This window comes from Equus asinus, chromosome 2 (assembly GCF_041296235.1).
Source record: "Equus asinus isolate D_3611 breed Donkey chromosome 2, EquAss-T2T_v2, whole genome shotgun sequence".
Taxonomy (NCBI): domain Eukaryota; kingdom Metazoa; phylum Chordata; class Mammalia; order Perissodactyla; family Equidae; genus Equus; species Equus asinus.
In genome coordinates this window covers 135647945-135662544 of record NC_091791.1, presented here as the reverse complement: position 1 = coordinate 135662544, position 14600 = coordinate 135647945, and the positions used below count along the sequence as shown (strand labels likewise).

The window sequence follows — 14600 nt, the reverse complement described above, 5'->3', positions numbered from 1 at the left end:
ATACTAAACTGAAAATTGACTCTAAATTATCTATACCAACACAGTGTTCTCCAATTTTTCTCATAGATTTTGCAGCCAATTTACGTAATGCTATTACAATTAAAATCTCCTGATATTTATTCATTAAATATGTGTAAAATCATTATTCATTTGTATTATGAAAGGTTTAAATTTTATCATAAATTCTCATACCTGTCTAGCCAGGCCACGGATAAGCTTTTTCTCTCCTTGGATCTTTACATTTAGCTCTCTCAAATGTGCCTTGTGATAAGGTGAAAAAATGTAAATCACACTGTGACGTTTTCTCTTTGACTGTTGAATATTGGCAAATGTTGCTTTTGTTTCAAGAAAATCTTGAATTAGAGTTTACAGTAAATCTTTGTAAAACTCTTCCGTGACTCAAGCAATGAACGTTGGCAAAGAACATGCGGTCATTAAATTCAGTATCTTCTATTTCTTATAACAGTTTCATAAACTGGTGATGATTTATAGCATTTGCACATATATACTGAACAATTTTAATAACTGCAACCATAATACAGACTACTTCAGAGCACAGACATTTTCAATATGTTATCACATAGAGGAACAAACATAAGACTTCCAGTAAATCCAGATTTTTGATGTCACCTGGCTGGCCCGTTGTCTGTTTTGATATAAACTAATTTTTTCATATCTAACTGAAAGTGACAGATGTAAAGGATTAAAAAATACCTACAACATGAGATCGACTATTTTTAAGGTGAAAGACATTTCCTTGTAAATTTGGAAGTCATTTGAGACAAAAATGTAACCAACTTTGTATTAATTGGCCAGTATCTCTTATCTGGTAGAACTCATCTAAAGCTAAAAAATAAAAGTACTTGCAATTTTTCAAATGTTGAGTTGACTGATCTTTAATATTCTTAGAAAAGTCTTTTATTCACTGACATTTGTTTGGTGGTTAATTGAAGATCTTTCGCTTTTTGTAACATATCCTTTTTAATCTTTTCCTCAAATTTTTAAACATAATTCCCTTAGCTGAAATAATAATTAAAGTTTTCATCTCTCCATCTAAAAATAGTTTTCTTTCTTGAGCAACAATTCAAGCCATTTTATAGCTGGCCAAAATTAAGAGCTCAATCTTTTAATAATCATTAGAAATTTTTTTGTTAGACATTTAATTCCGATTCCATTGATTGTGACTAATTTAATTGATTCTTTTTGACTGTTGAGAGGTAAGTTATTAATATGCATTTGCTGAAAATGACTCTTAACATCGTCTAGTCTAGTATCTAAAAACTTTTTTTTACAGTTTATTCATTTTGCTCTGCTGCAGCAAATGGTAATTGCTATTCTTTGTAAAATTTGTGACAGATCTTCTCCACTCAATTCTGTCTCATTAGTATGCCTTCATTTGAAAGTTAAAATTTTTTCCTTCTTAATTTTTGAGCTAGAAAAATAATTTAATTACATTGTAATTAAAATAAATGTTTCAATTTAACTGCCAATTACTGTTTACATAGGTATCCCTGTAACTCATGCTGTCTGCATAAAATACTCAAACACGTTACAGTGCTACATTGTTGCACAGAAAAATAACTTGAACTGAATCATTCTGTTGACACAAACTAGATTGTGACATGCTTATGTGTAACACTAGAAAGGACACCTGCACCCATCATATGCACTGTAATACATCTTATGGATGTAATAATAAAAGTGAAATACAGTTTTACCAAAACCATAAAGTTATGTTTAATGGAAAAATATTTTATACTGCTTCAGTTGTTAAGTGAAATTTTGTGTCAATTAAAATTAAAAAAATTTAAAATTCAGTTGCTCAGTTGCATTAGCCACATTAACACAGCTCTTGAGTCCAGAGCAACTTACTCACTTTAATGATGAAAGTTCAGGGAGATGAAACAACTAGACCGAGTTAAGTCAGATTAGTTCAGAATGGAGCAAGGCCATAAATAAATCTACATTTCAATATATGAAAATGTTAACCTTTACAAATATAAAGTAAATTTATATTCCAGGCTGAATCCATGTCACATCAAAAAGAATTACTTTAATAAGAAAAAAAATCAGTTATTTAATTTGAAAGAATTTGTTTCTTTAAACAAAGCAAACGCTTTTTTGTGGAGGTTAAGGGGTTCACTTTTCAATTAGAGATTATGGCAGCCTGTACATATATTAAAGGTAATCTGAATTTGCTCCTACTTTCCCAGATGAACACTAGCATTTGGAGTTGTTTTTGTTTTGAACACTGAGTATTGTTTTATGGGAAATAACATGCATAAATTTATGCAAACAGAGAATGAAAATATAGGGAGGAATTAGAGTAACAATGCAATTTCATTCTTCAGTGAATGTCTGCGGTTCATGGAGGCACCGAGTGCCTTAAGCCCAAATTTACAGGCAGAGTAGACTCTACCTCTTAACCTTTATACTGAGAGGAGGCAAGGAATTAAACCTTTTCACTATTTAATTCCTTCGTGTATTTGTCATAAAACCCATAAAGAATTATTCTCCTGCCATTGCTGATACTTTGATCATAGAGAAATGGTCAAGGATGTAAAAAGTAGCTTTTCTATTTGTGGAAATGTTAGAGAGTGACCTGGGACACTTGGAGAATACTTAGAGACTCTTGATTGACAGGAGGTAGTCACTTTATGGGGGGAGGGGTGTTAAATAATTACGTATATGATATTTTAGTTAAGGTTTTTGAAAACGTTCGCTTAAAATTTTGACTCCTGTGAATAAAAGACACAGGCCATGCTTTTGTGTCTTTTTTTAAATTACTTTCCCCCATTTCTCTCTCATTTTTTTATAGACTGATTTCTGATATGTGAGAAATGTTTTTTGGATTCTGCTAGGGATCTGATTTTTACTAATTGCTGTGCATTCAAAGTTTTATTTGCTCAGAATGGCAGTGTTATTGTCATTATTCTTTGGTAGTTATAAAAAGTGGTTTTATACAAAGCTGCTATTCAAAAGAATATATTGGTACTAGCTTGTAAGTTGTTTTTGTTAAAATTGGCCTTTCCCAGGAAAAAAATTGAATGTTAATGTACAAGTTAAAGTTGATTACATGTGATTCCTTACATTATTTGCTTATTGACTTGCTAACATACACACACACACAGTTTTAAAGAACCCCTTGAACATCTTTCTTCAAAGCAGGTACCAGTTTCCTAAAAGTAGCCGCTGTTTTAGACTTTTTATAGCTCCTCAGAATGAAAAGATTCATTCTTCTCAACTGCCTCAATTCAATTTATTTTCATTAAATTAAGTTTAAAATGTCTAGTTTTAAAATTCAAATATTCCTACAGGTTAATTACCTTCTGCTTGCCGTTCACTTAAATCTCCCCTCCCCCCAGACTCCCCCTTAATTTGAGTTGGGAAGTATCACCTTAAAGCTTTAGGCTTAATGCTACATGAATAGAATTGGTGCTTTTTATTTCATTTTCCATGTATTATGCACCACTAAGAAGAATGTCACACATATAGCAGCTTCTTTCAATTTCAAAGGGGGAATTGAAGAGCTTTTGAATGAAAATGTGAAAAGAGGCTAGTGTTCATTGCCTACGTGGCTTTTAAAAAGGCCCTTAAAAAACATTCCACTGTGGATTCCAAGTCCTCTTTAAACTTACCACCGACAGTAACTGCCTGCAGGGCCATGTGATCATCTTGGCAGCAGCCAGGCCTTTTAGCGATTTCATTACTGTGGTTTCCTCAAACTCTTGACACACGTTGATTAATATTTTCCTTGCAGTTATCGCTGTGATGATTTTGTGGTTAATGACACCAAGCTGGGACTGGTACAGAAAGTCAGAGAACACTTACAGAACTTGGAAAAGTAAGTAGCAGGCCCTCGAAAAGCAAGGGGATAGAATGGGGGTGAGGGGTCTTTTAGAATTTTTGAGTGGCATTTTTGTCTATATGTTCCATAATTTTATCATGTTTTTAATGTGACTGAAATGTTAATAAAATAAACTTTGTGTTTGGATATCTGAAACTGAGCCCGTGGTTAACTGTCATAGCTCAGCATTTATTTCATTTAATATTTATCATAAACCACAGTCAAGGACCCAAAAACCTGTTTCTTAGTTATTATCCAACGACTTAGAAGCTACTCAATTTATTTGTAAGGGAAATTTTGGGGGGAGCAAGGAAAGGGCACAAAACAATATAAAATCATTATAGAGTTACCTTTGATATTAGAAAATCTTTGTCAAATATATTATGAGGCGGTCTTAGAAGCACTAAAATTTATGCATTATTTTTAAGGGAAATTAGGTTTAATTGTATTCTTGTCCACTTTGCATCTATATGATAGCACAAAATCCTAGTTTCTTCTTTTCCTTTTTTATTAGAGACAGTACATATCGCTTGAAATTACAAGAGGCTGTGAAATGTTTTGCATCATAAAGAAACTACTTATGTGGATAGAATTTTCTTACTATAGCCAAATAGCTTATTTAGATAAAACTCACTGTACCCAAAATTCAAGCAATAAACAGAAACCCAAAGAGCAGTGCCTTTCAAGCTGCAGTGCATGGAAGCGTGGCCCTGGAATGACTGCTGACTCCAGTGAAATTGGTGTAAGTCACTCTCGTCATCAGGTGCCATCGAATTTATTTTGACAGTTGATGTACAGAAGCTATGGTGAGAACATGCCAGAAGTCAGAGTCCCTCAGCAAACTTAAATGTAAAGCCAATAGAATATTTTAAAATTGTATGTTGGGAGGAAATAACCTAATTCTTTGAGTGAAACTGTATAGTTTTGGTTGACCAAAGTCTTTTATGTGTATCTTGTTGACTAAATAGATTATAAAGCTGTTAAGGGAACAATTGATTTCTTTAAAATCTAAACTAATTAAAACACTTTGGGTTTAAGTACTTTTCTGGCTTGTCATCTTTTGACTCCTCTCTTTTTCAAAGTGCTTCCTCCCTTTTAATTTTCACAGAGCAGCAGGAGCCCCGCCTAGGATTAGAAACATAGGTAGATGCAGTATTGATACACAGACCCAAAATATTTAATTTTGTCTGAAATTGTCACAATTAACTGGGAAGTAGATTCCTGCCGTAATTTATGTAACATCACTCTTTGGTGTGGTGATGTCATCGTAAATATCTTACTAACTTAATTCTTTGTTATAGAAGTAGGTAGCTACTAGAATATTTTTTCTGCCATTTATAGTTTTCTCTCAGAAAAGACTACCATCTCAATCCCAAATAAATTCATCAGAACTAAGTCAAAGGGAAAAGAGGACATTCAAGAACCTGCATGCATTTATGCAGTTATCACATCTTTTATTTCCACTGAGCACTTCATCGGGTAAAAGATGGCACAGACTGCCTTGTCTATACTTCTGCTTGGCTCCACTGAAAAATCTACCTTGCTGTACTTTTCAAACTGTGTTGAAAAACATTACCTAAGTTCATTTTTATGTTTTTCAAACGTAGGCTTTAGTCTATAGTGGAAGCTGCAGTTTAAAAACTATGATTATATTTGTGTTTTACTTAACTTTAGACTATTCTCACATCCTCTGGAGCGGCACTGTGCAATAGAACTTTCTGAAGTGAAGGAAATTTTCTATAATCTGCACTGTTCAATATGATAGCCACTAGTCACATGCGGCTACTGAGTGTTTGAAAAATGGCTAGTGTGACCAAGGAACTGAATTTTAAACTTTATTTAAGCTTAATTAATTTAAATTTATATAGCCACATGTAGTAAATGGCTACCATAGGAGACAGTGTGGATCTAGGGGATTCTACCATTTTGAGAATCACTGAGGGTAAAATTTAGTAACTTGTATTTGTAAAAGCTAAATGCTTTATTTCTGTAGGTTAAAACTGAAAGGTAACTATTAGGCATTGTTACTAAGTAGTATATTTACTGTGCTCAGGATTCAGCTTCTTTACTTACAGAATCTGTGAAGGAATAACTTGACAATGTAATACATAGAATTGGTCTCTTCTTTGTAGTCACAGATCTTCTGAGAGGGACGTGCACATAGTTCTGAAGCCATGTTTCCTAAGAATATTTTCAGATTGGAAGCAACTATCACTAGATCTGATGTTCCAAAGATGATATAGTTCATGCGGAAGTTAAATAATTATGTATTTACTTTGGATTTGTCTGGTCCTTTCAGAAGATGGGAAAGGGCTGGCAGACTTAAAGGTCTTAGTGGTGATTAATGATAATATTTACTTCTTTTAGATTAGTTCTCCTGACGCATAATAATTTTAAAGGACCTTTTGAAGGCTGGAATTACTTTCTGATAAAATTTAAGCAAAATATCTTTCATCAAGAAAGTCTTTCAATAATTTTAATTTAGCATTTGTTTGCTAATTAGGATTTGTTTTAGAATATCCTTTGCAGCATAGCTGAATCAGATGAATTTATATATGCCTACATATGCCTGTAATTTATTTATTATTCCACAAACTGATTGTATCATAGTCTATTACAATAAATGAGCAAAACACGCTATCTTTATCAAAATTAAGAAAGAAGTATACTATTTAAGTAAAGAAACTATAGTATTTAATTAAGAAAGCATAGTATTTGAGGATTAATATTTAATCTTAGAACAGTCGTGTCAGACCAGGGTTTTCCTTTTGTTATGAGGAATGGGTCTTCCCATTTTTGAAGCTTCAGAACTGATGAGGCAGATAGAGGGACTGTCTCACGAACTACATCTACCTGGCCAGCTTTTCTGGGAGGGGCCTGGTGGAGGCTGCTTCCAGTCCCGCCCTGCTGGAGGAGCAGTGGGGATTTCCAAGGGAAGTGGAGCGCCTCAGTTACTTCACATACTTGTGGGCCACACTGGGCCTAACGGGGCATTTCCTGGCCTTAAGCTGCGCAGCCAGGCAGGGCTCCGTACCTTCCCAAGAGGCTTACGACAGCCAAGTTTATTTTTTACCCTGCTGTGTAGTATGTATGTACTAATGTCTTTTTGACTCTCTGTTTGTATTTTAATAGCTCAGCTTTCACAGCTGACAGGCATAGGAAAAGAAAACTCTTGGAAAACTCATCACTAAACAGCAAATTATTAAAAGTAAATGTAAGTAATTAAAATTTATTCAAATAGAAGAATCGGTTAAGATCTAATCACTGTTTTATTACAGTTCTGACATGAACGTTGTCCTTCATAAACTTTTATAAATGTATGCATTGGATTTGGAATATTTGACAAAATGTTTGCCCCTTGTACTAGTGATTCTCGATGTGACTCAGTTCTCTGGCGAGTCCATCTGTCAGCGCCTGCCTCCTCCAGGACTACTGCGTGCTCCTCTGCCGTAGCAAGCCTTTGTTCTTAACACCCACTCATGTACCTTATTCCGTTTCTATAGGATCCCAAAGATCCTTGCTTTCTTCTGTTAAAGGTCCCTAGTGCAAATTCTGGAGTTTTGGTAAATTTTCTTAGGACTTCATTAATATAGTTTCACTGTGAAAGAATACGCTTTCTCATTCTGGTAACTATCTGTTACCAGATGTATGAGCCATTAATGGAGTAACAAAATTTAAAGGTAGCTAATTTTGTGTGTGTGTGTGTGTGAGTTAGATTGGCCCTAAGCTAACATCTGTTGCCAATCTTCCTCTTTTTGCTTAAGGAAGATTGGCTCTGAGCTAACGTCTGTGGCAGTCTTCCTCTGTTTTATGTGGGATGCCACCACAGCATCGCTTGACAAGCAGTGCTAGGTCTGCACCTGGGATCTGAACCTGCGAATCCTGGGCCGCCAAAGCGGAGCATGCAAACTTAACCACTACACCACAGGGCCGGTCCCTATAAAGATGGCTAAATATTTTTAAATACCCAGTAATTTTGCCCTTCATCTGCCTCTCTGCTATATTATCTCTACCTCATGCTAGCTATGTTTAGACATGCACTTAATTAAAGTCTTACAATTTTGTGGAAGAAAGAGCTAAAGTGCTCTTTGGCCATCTGAATTATGGGCAGAGATGCTTTGGGTTGGATTGGTAGATTCATATTCAGATGTCATGTTGCATTTGTAGAGCTAATGAGAAAACCAAGCCTTAGTCTTTAAGGGAAGTTCAGGTAGTTTTTTAAGATTGACGTTCCATTGCTAGGAAAACATGTAATGGTCATTTATGCATGGCTTAGAGTTAAAAGTTTAGAGACAGAAATACTTGGGGTGTATATATTTATATTTTTCAATTTGTAGTAGTTTAAATATAATTTTAAAAAGGAATTAAGTGTTAAACTTTATTTCTTTTAAGGATCTTCCTGGTTTTTCCATTGTGTACTCCAAGGTATTTATTAATATTGATTTCTTCATAAGCTTCCATGAGGTACTCCCACTTAGAACAGTTCCAAGATCAGAAACAGCCTTCTAAAAATATCAAAACACCTATGCAGAGACTAAAAAGAGAGTTTGAAATATTCATTGGACAGAAAAGGACCAATTCCAAATTGTCTTGATGCTAGAGTTTCAAATATAGGCCTTTGCTTTGCTTGATGTTGGAAACAGTTGGCCTTCTCTTGGCATTACTCATGCCCTCTTCTTGTCCTGTTTTACAGGGAAGCACCACTGCCATTTGTGCCACGGGCCTTCGGAATTTGGGGAACACATGTTTCATGAATGCTATTCTTCAGTCACTCAGGTAATGTCACAGTCAGAGCTTAAGTATCTGATGTTGATTTCTAGCTGAATGGTTAAGAGCGAAGGCCCTGGGTTCGGATCCTGTCTCTGACCCTAACTCGCTAGTCATATGGCTTGGGGCAGGTGACCTCAATTCCCTGTGCCTTAGTTTCCTCCTCAGTAAAATTAACGATAATAGTTATACCTCATAGACTAGTTGGGAAGATTAAATCATATAATTTATATGAAGTGCTTAGAAGATGCCAAGCAGTAAATAACTGTTAGCTATTATTTTTTATTTCCTGTTGCTTCTTGAATGGGGTAGAGAAGAGGTCAACAAACTTTTTCAGTAACAGGCCAGATAGTAAATATTTAAGTCTTTGCATGCCACATCCAATCTTTCTCATATATTTTTCTCTTCCCCCTCCCCTCTGCTCCCTTTTTAAAACAACTCTTTAAAAATGTAAAACTCAGGGCTGGCCCCGTGGCTGAGTGGTTAAGTTCGCGCGCTCCGCTGCAGGCGGCCCAGTGTTTCGTTGGTTTGAATCCTGGGCGCGGACATGGCACTGCTCATCAGACCACGCTGACGCAGCGTCCCACATGCCACAACTAGAAGAACCCACAACGAAGAATATACAACTATGTACCGGGGGGCTTTGGGGAGAAAAAGGAAAAAAATAAAATCTTTAAAAAAAAAAAAAATGTAAAACTCACTTTAAAAATATAAGAGCTCACTGGCCAGGGGCATATTTGGCTGGTGGGCCATAGTTTGCGGACTCCTGGGCTACTGGGAACCTAGTTCAGAGAACTTCGTTCATTCATTAGTTGAGTCTTAAGTATGGTCCTCAGATCAAATGTTTAGAAGATCTTCAAAATGTAAGATAGGTAGTAAAAATAAGATAGCCAACAAGGCTGACCTAAGTTATGTAGAGGAAATTATTTTGAAATTTAGATAGTTTAGGCCAGAGTAAATTATCTTCCCAAGGCCACCTTGCTGATAAGGAGCAGAAGCCATATTTGATCTCTCCTTAGAGGTACTGTCTCTCAGCTTATCTAGTGTTATTTAAATAAGAAGCTCTAGTCACTACTGAATTCTCCTTGTTATCTGTATAGTGTATCTAAACAAGATGGCTGGTTTCCTGGTTTGTTTTTATTTGAGGAAAATATTGAATATCTGGAAACAAGTACCCTGGAAAGAAAGAAATGGCAGTAACTTATGGGGAGGGGGAGCAAGGATTTTTTGAACAGATTTTGCTTAAGCTCTTTGTTCATTTCTACAAAGTCAGCTGTTTATACTGTTTTCTTAGAGTAAATGAGGAAGCTTAATGAAGAACCTCCGTGCAAGAAATTGCATTGAGAACAATTTAAATGAGATTTGAAATAGCACATTTTCAAAATTCCTATGTAGGTTACATAGAACTTTCTTTACAGTCCTAGTAAATTGTTTTGTTTTTTTTTTTTGTTAATAATTTTCTTCCCTTCCTTTTAAAATAGTAACATTGAGCAGTTTTGCTGTTATTTCAAAGAACTGCCCGCTGTGGAGTTAAGGAATGGGAAAACAGCAGGAAGGCGAACATACCACACCAGGAGCCAAGGGGATAACAATGTGTGAGTTCTAAGAATGTGTCCTTTCTGGCTTTGAGCTACAAAACCAGTGACTCTTACTGATGATTTCGATTGCATTGTATGAGTTAACAGGCACATACATTTTTAAAAACTCTTATTCTAAAAATTGTGTTTAAGTATCTAGCTGGAAATCTTAATAACTGTTGGAATTATTTTATTTCTATTTACCTAATAGGTAGAATAAATTTAGCACTCTACTTATTGAGTCTTTGTGGGTTTGAACCTTCTAAAGTTGACATCTCTATATGGAATACAGTTGTGGGTGTAGCCCAGCATGGATATCATGAGTCTTTGTGAGTTGATTTGTCTGATAGTATTATGTAAACATGTCTTGGATAATAAAATTAATTTGTAGCCATCAAATTAATTATGGGGCAATACAGTCAATTATTAGTTGATAATGGAGTGGGGAAAAAACTGACAAGTGATTATAGAGAACCAGTATGTATTCAGATTCAGTGTAGCCATGCTCTCTTTGGGGTTCAGAAGATCTGTCGTATTATCATGATTGTAAGGGGTGCATTTTTTCATATCTTAACATCACTGAAGTAGGACTATGATTTACAATCTATGTATATTTTAATGTAATATTTTCCCTGCCTGCCCATCCCTGCTCCCACATACTCCATCCCCATTCTGAAAAGCCATCTTAAAATCTGACACTGTTCTACCTACGTGGCTGAAGGAGAATAGGACAGAACATGTTGGAATAGTGTACAGTATGGATAGAGCCAAAATATGGGGGAAGTTTAAAGCCAGGCATTGGAACAGGGATGGAATGAGATTACTAGAAGTGGTGTTTTAAGAGTTTATTTTTGTAGCAACATGCAGGATGAGCTGGAAAATGCCTGCATTCAAGGAGGCTCCACACTTTATAATAATTGGGTTGGAGGGCATAGCAGTGAAATGAAGCGGAAAAAGTACACATACACTAAAGTTAAGGGAAGAATTAGTAGTACTTAATGCATTAGTGTCATTGAGGGTTTAGTTACAAACTGCAGAAATTGCCCCTGGCCATCCTGGCCCAAAAAGAATTTACTGCCGCTGGATTCGTGAGCTAACCATTACTGGATAGGTGGAAAATCAGGTCTAGAGTCTAGGCATCCAGTACCACAGGTTCAGTCATCCCATGGAACTGTCCCATAAGGACATCACTGCTTCCACTGCCCAGTGCAACACCAGAGTTCCCATTGCCAGCTCTGCTGGAGTTGGGCGCTGGGTGAATGCTGCTGTTTCTGCTGCCTTTGCACTCCGGATGATGGATGCTCTTTGCTGCCGGAAAGTATTTAGCACTGTCCCAGCTTTATTTGCATCACTAACTCCTGCTTCAAATAGGCAGAACCCAGGCTGGGTACCTGAGTCTGGGCTGCAGAAAGGAGGCTGAGAAAGCAAGTATCTGGCCTTTTCAGCTTCCACAGTGGAAGGCAGGCTCTGACTCCCACCAAGCCTCTTAAGCAAGGGAATTCCTCAAACATAGGAAGAGGGTTCAGGTACCAGGAAGTAAAAAAAATATGATTTGTATCCCAGGAACCTATGAGATAACAGGAGTTGAGAAAGAAGATATTGAAATTCTCTGAGCTATCAATTAGGTATCCATAAGTTTGGTAGTTGTATTATATAGTCATCGAAGTTGAGGACGTGTATCAGTTTACCTACATGCATAAAAAAACAAAATTAACGGCGACTTAAATACTCATGGTCTATTTTTTCATGTAAAGGTTGAAGATTCTCTATCTAGGACTGTATCACACAATCATCAGGCTCCTTGTAGTTTTCTATTCCACCAACCCTAGGGTGGGGCTCTCATCCTCATAGTCCAAGATGGTGCTGGAGAGCCACCATTTTGTCCTCATTCAAGCTAGACAGAAGAAGGAAGAGATTAATATGAAGGACTACTCTTCCTCTTTAAGGAAATTTCTCAGAAGTTGGACACACTCAAAGGTTTTTATTCTAGGAGTTCATGTGCTGAGCAAAAACGTTCTATTCCTGTGAGAGAAGAGGAGAATGGATATTGGGGAACGGGAGGAGAGTACACAGAGCCAGTTTAGTACACATTGAGTTTGAAGTGACAGAGGACATCCAGTAGAAAATTCCTGTTGGAAACTGGAGAAACCTGAATAAAAGTGGTCATGAGAAAATCTGGCTTTTAGCTTGAGAGTCATTGGTATAGAGTTGAGTGTTGAAGCTCTGTGGCCGGATGAACCCTCTGAGGCAGAGAAGAGCAGATGATCACACACTGAGGTCAGGGAAGTGCTCCTAGTGAGGGGCAAGAAGGAAGATGCAGGAGATGGAGACAGAGGTTCTGGCACTTGTTTTAAGTTTTTGAAAATGTACATTCTTAAGTAATTTGGTTTGTAACTTATGTATTGCTTTGTGTACAAGTATGGCAGTACTTTGGCACACTGAAAGTTCACCGTATGGTTAAAAAACTAGTTTTGTCAGTAATTACTGCTATTTGTATGGGTTTTTGAGTTGCTCTTCCTTAACTGTCAGACTTAATTCAGAGGAGACCAAATCATTTTTATGTTTTCATTTTTTATGAATTTTAGACAATTGGACATTATGCACTGAAATAGTAGCCTCTCACTAATGCTAAGACTATTGTCCCTTCCTCTTTTCCAGGTCTTTGGTGGAAGAGTTTAGAAAAACACTCTGTGCTTTATGGCAAGGTAGCCAGACTGCATTTAGCCCAGAGTCCTTATTTTATGTTGTTTGGAAGATTATGCCGAATTTTAGGTAAGTATTATTTAAAGAACAGTATTTAAAACATTAATATTAATACTTACACTTTTTCTGAAACAATTTACAGTGAAGTGGTGGTATTCTAAAATAAAGACTGGCTTTGTTCTGTTTTTTCCTAAGGAGAAGAGAAGTTGGATATATCTGACTTAAATGTGTTTGTTTAAATAATAGATACATGTTATAAATGTCTTTAACAAAGGGTGGGATATTTTGTTGTTATAAAAGCAAAGCCCTTATGAATAACTTATGTGCTCTAAACACATACTGGACAAAATTTCCTTGATTCTTTCAAAATCTTAAAAAGAATAATTACCATGATACACTGTCTTGTTATTTCATCTAAAAAAAAATCCAAATGTAATCAGTAGAAATGCATGGTGGTATATTCACTCGTCTGGTCTCTGTTCTGAAAGTCTTAGAGGACTGTAGTCACGTCCATTGGGATTCACTGTCCAGAAGGTAGCTGGGCCACATCCTAATGTGGCCGGAGAGTCCCTGTGTTTCCTGGGCTCTCTCTCTAGCCTCACTTGAGTGGGGAAACTGTCCTTCTGTCAGAGGAATCTACCTTTTCTCCTTCGTTAGTCATCCCTGTAGGGACTCAGGTGGTAGCAGATTTGGGGCCCTGCAGGTGTTTGACTTCAGCCTTGCCGCCTTCTGCTGACTGCATCCTGCTGAAGCAAGTCACAGTTCTTATCAGTCGTGATTTTGGCACCTAATATACACCCTTCCCTTTTTGAAAACATCAGCCTGCTGTAATAAAACTTAGCAATATATCTTGCTCTATTGCTTAATAGTAGTTTCGATATACTGGTAGTGTAGAGAAATGTTTAAAAGGTAGCCACTTCAAAGAACTATAATTTGTTGCCTTACTGAAATGTTACCCGGGTCTCTGTCTTGAAGAAGACTTCTTTTATCTGTCATGCCATTTTAATCTCCTCATAGGAGAGACTAATTTTTTAAGGGTTTTAGAATTTTTTGACTCTAAGTAGGCAAGGTAGAAATGACTGTTGAGTTACCACTAATCAGATTTGGACCGAATATAAAATTTGTAACATAATCACCTAGTTAGACTTTTGATAGAAACTTAATCTTTGTGTTTTATTATTATATAAAAATATTTTCCATTTATTGAATGCATACTATGTACCTAGCACTCTCAGTATTTTCTATCTTATCATCATTAAAAAATACAACAAAGTTCCCATCAAGGTAGGAAGTGTTAGCCCCATTTTAAAGAAGAAAAAACTGAGACAGAGGAGGAGCAACTTCTTCAAACTTACACATCTGGCAGGTGTTAGGACCAGAATTAGAGCCCAGGGCTTTGGGGAGCTGGTTAATGATAGATTTGTTAACAGTAATTTGCCCACATGACTGAGTGAGGCCCACCAACTACCTTTATACTGTCCTGCTTGATCCCTGTGGTGACTCAGGTCCCTCATTCTTAATTGGGAGTTTGGAAACCTTCTAAAACTTTTATTCAGTAGAATTTTGCTTTTCCTCTAAATCTGCCCACATCTCTGCCCTTTCTAGTTTCTATAGCCCAACTGTGAGCATGATTTAGTTTTTAGCTGCTTAATTTTACACATTCTCATATTCCTACCCATGAAGGCAGAGAACTTGTGGAAAGGTCA

General features: G+C 36.4%; 1 protein-coding gene across 3 annotated transcripts in view; it reads left to right on the top strand.

The window, feature by feature from the left end:
- The window catches only part of USP3 (ubiquitin specific peptidase 3), an 88804-nt gene that overhangs the window by 41602 nt on the left and 32602 nt on the right, over window positions 1-14600 (top strand). For all 3 annotated transcript variants that reach the window (XM_044764764.2, XM_070500387.1, XM_044764765.2), the window contains 5 exons: window positions 3761-3844; window positions 6980-7061; window positions 8541-8623; window positions 10096-10209; window positions 12850-12963. In XM_044764764.2, coding sequence (XP_044620699.1) covers window positions 3761-3844; window positions 6980-7061; window positions 8541-8623; window positions 10096-10209; window positions 12850-12963 — 477 coding nt within the window. The remainder of the gene's footprint in view (window positions 1-3760; window positions 3845-6979; window positions 7062-8540; window positions 8624-10095; window positions 10210-12849; window positions 12964-14600) is intronic.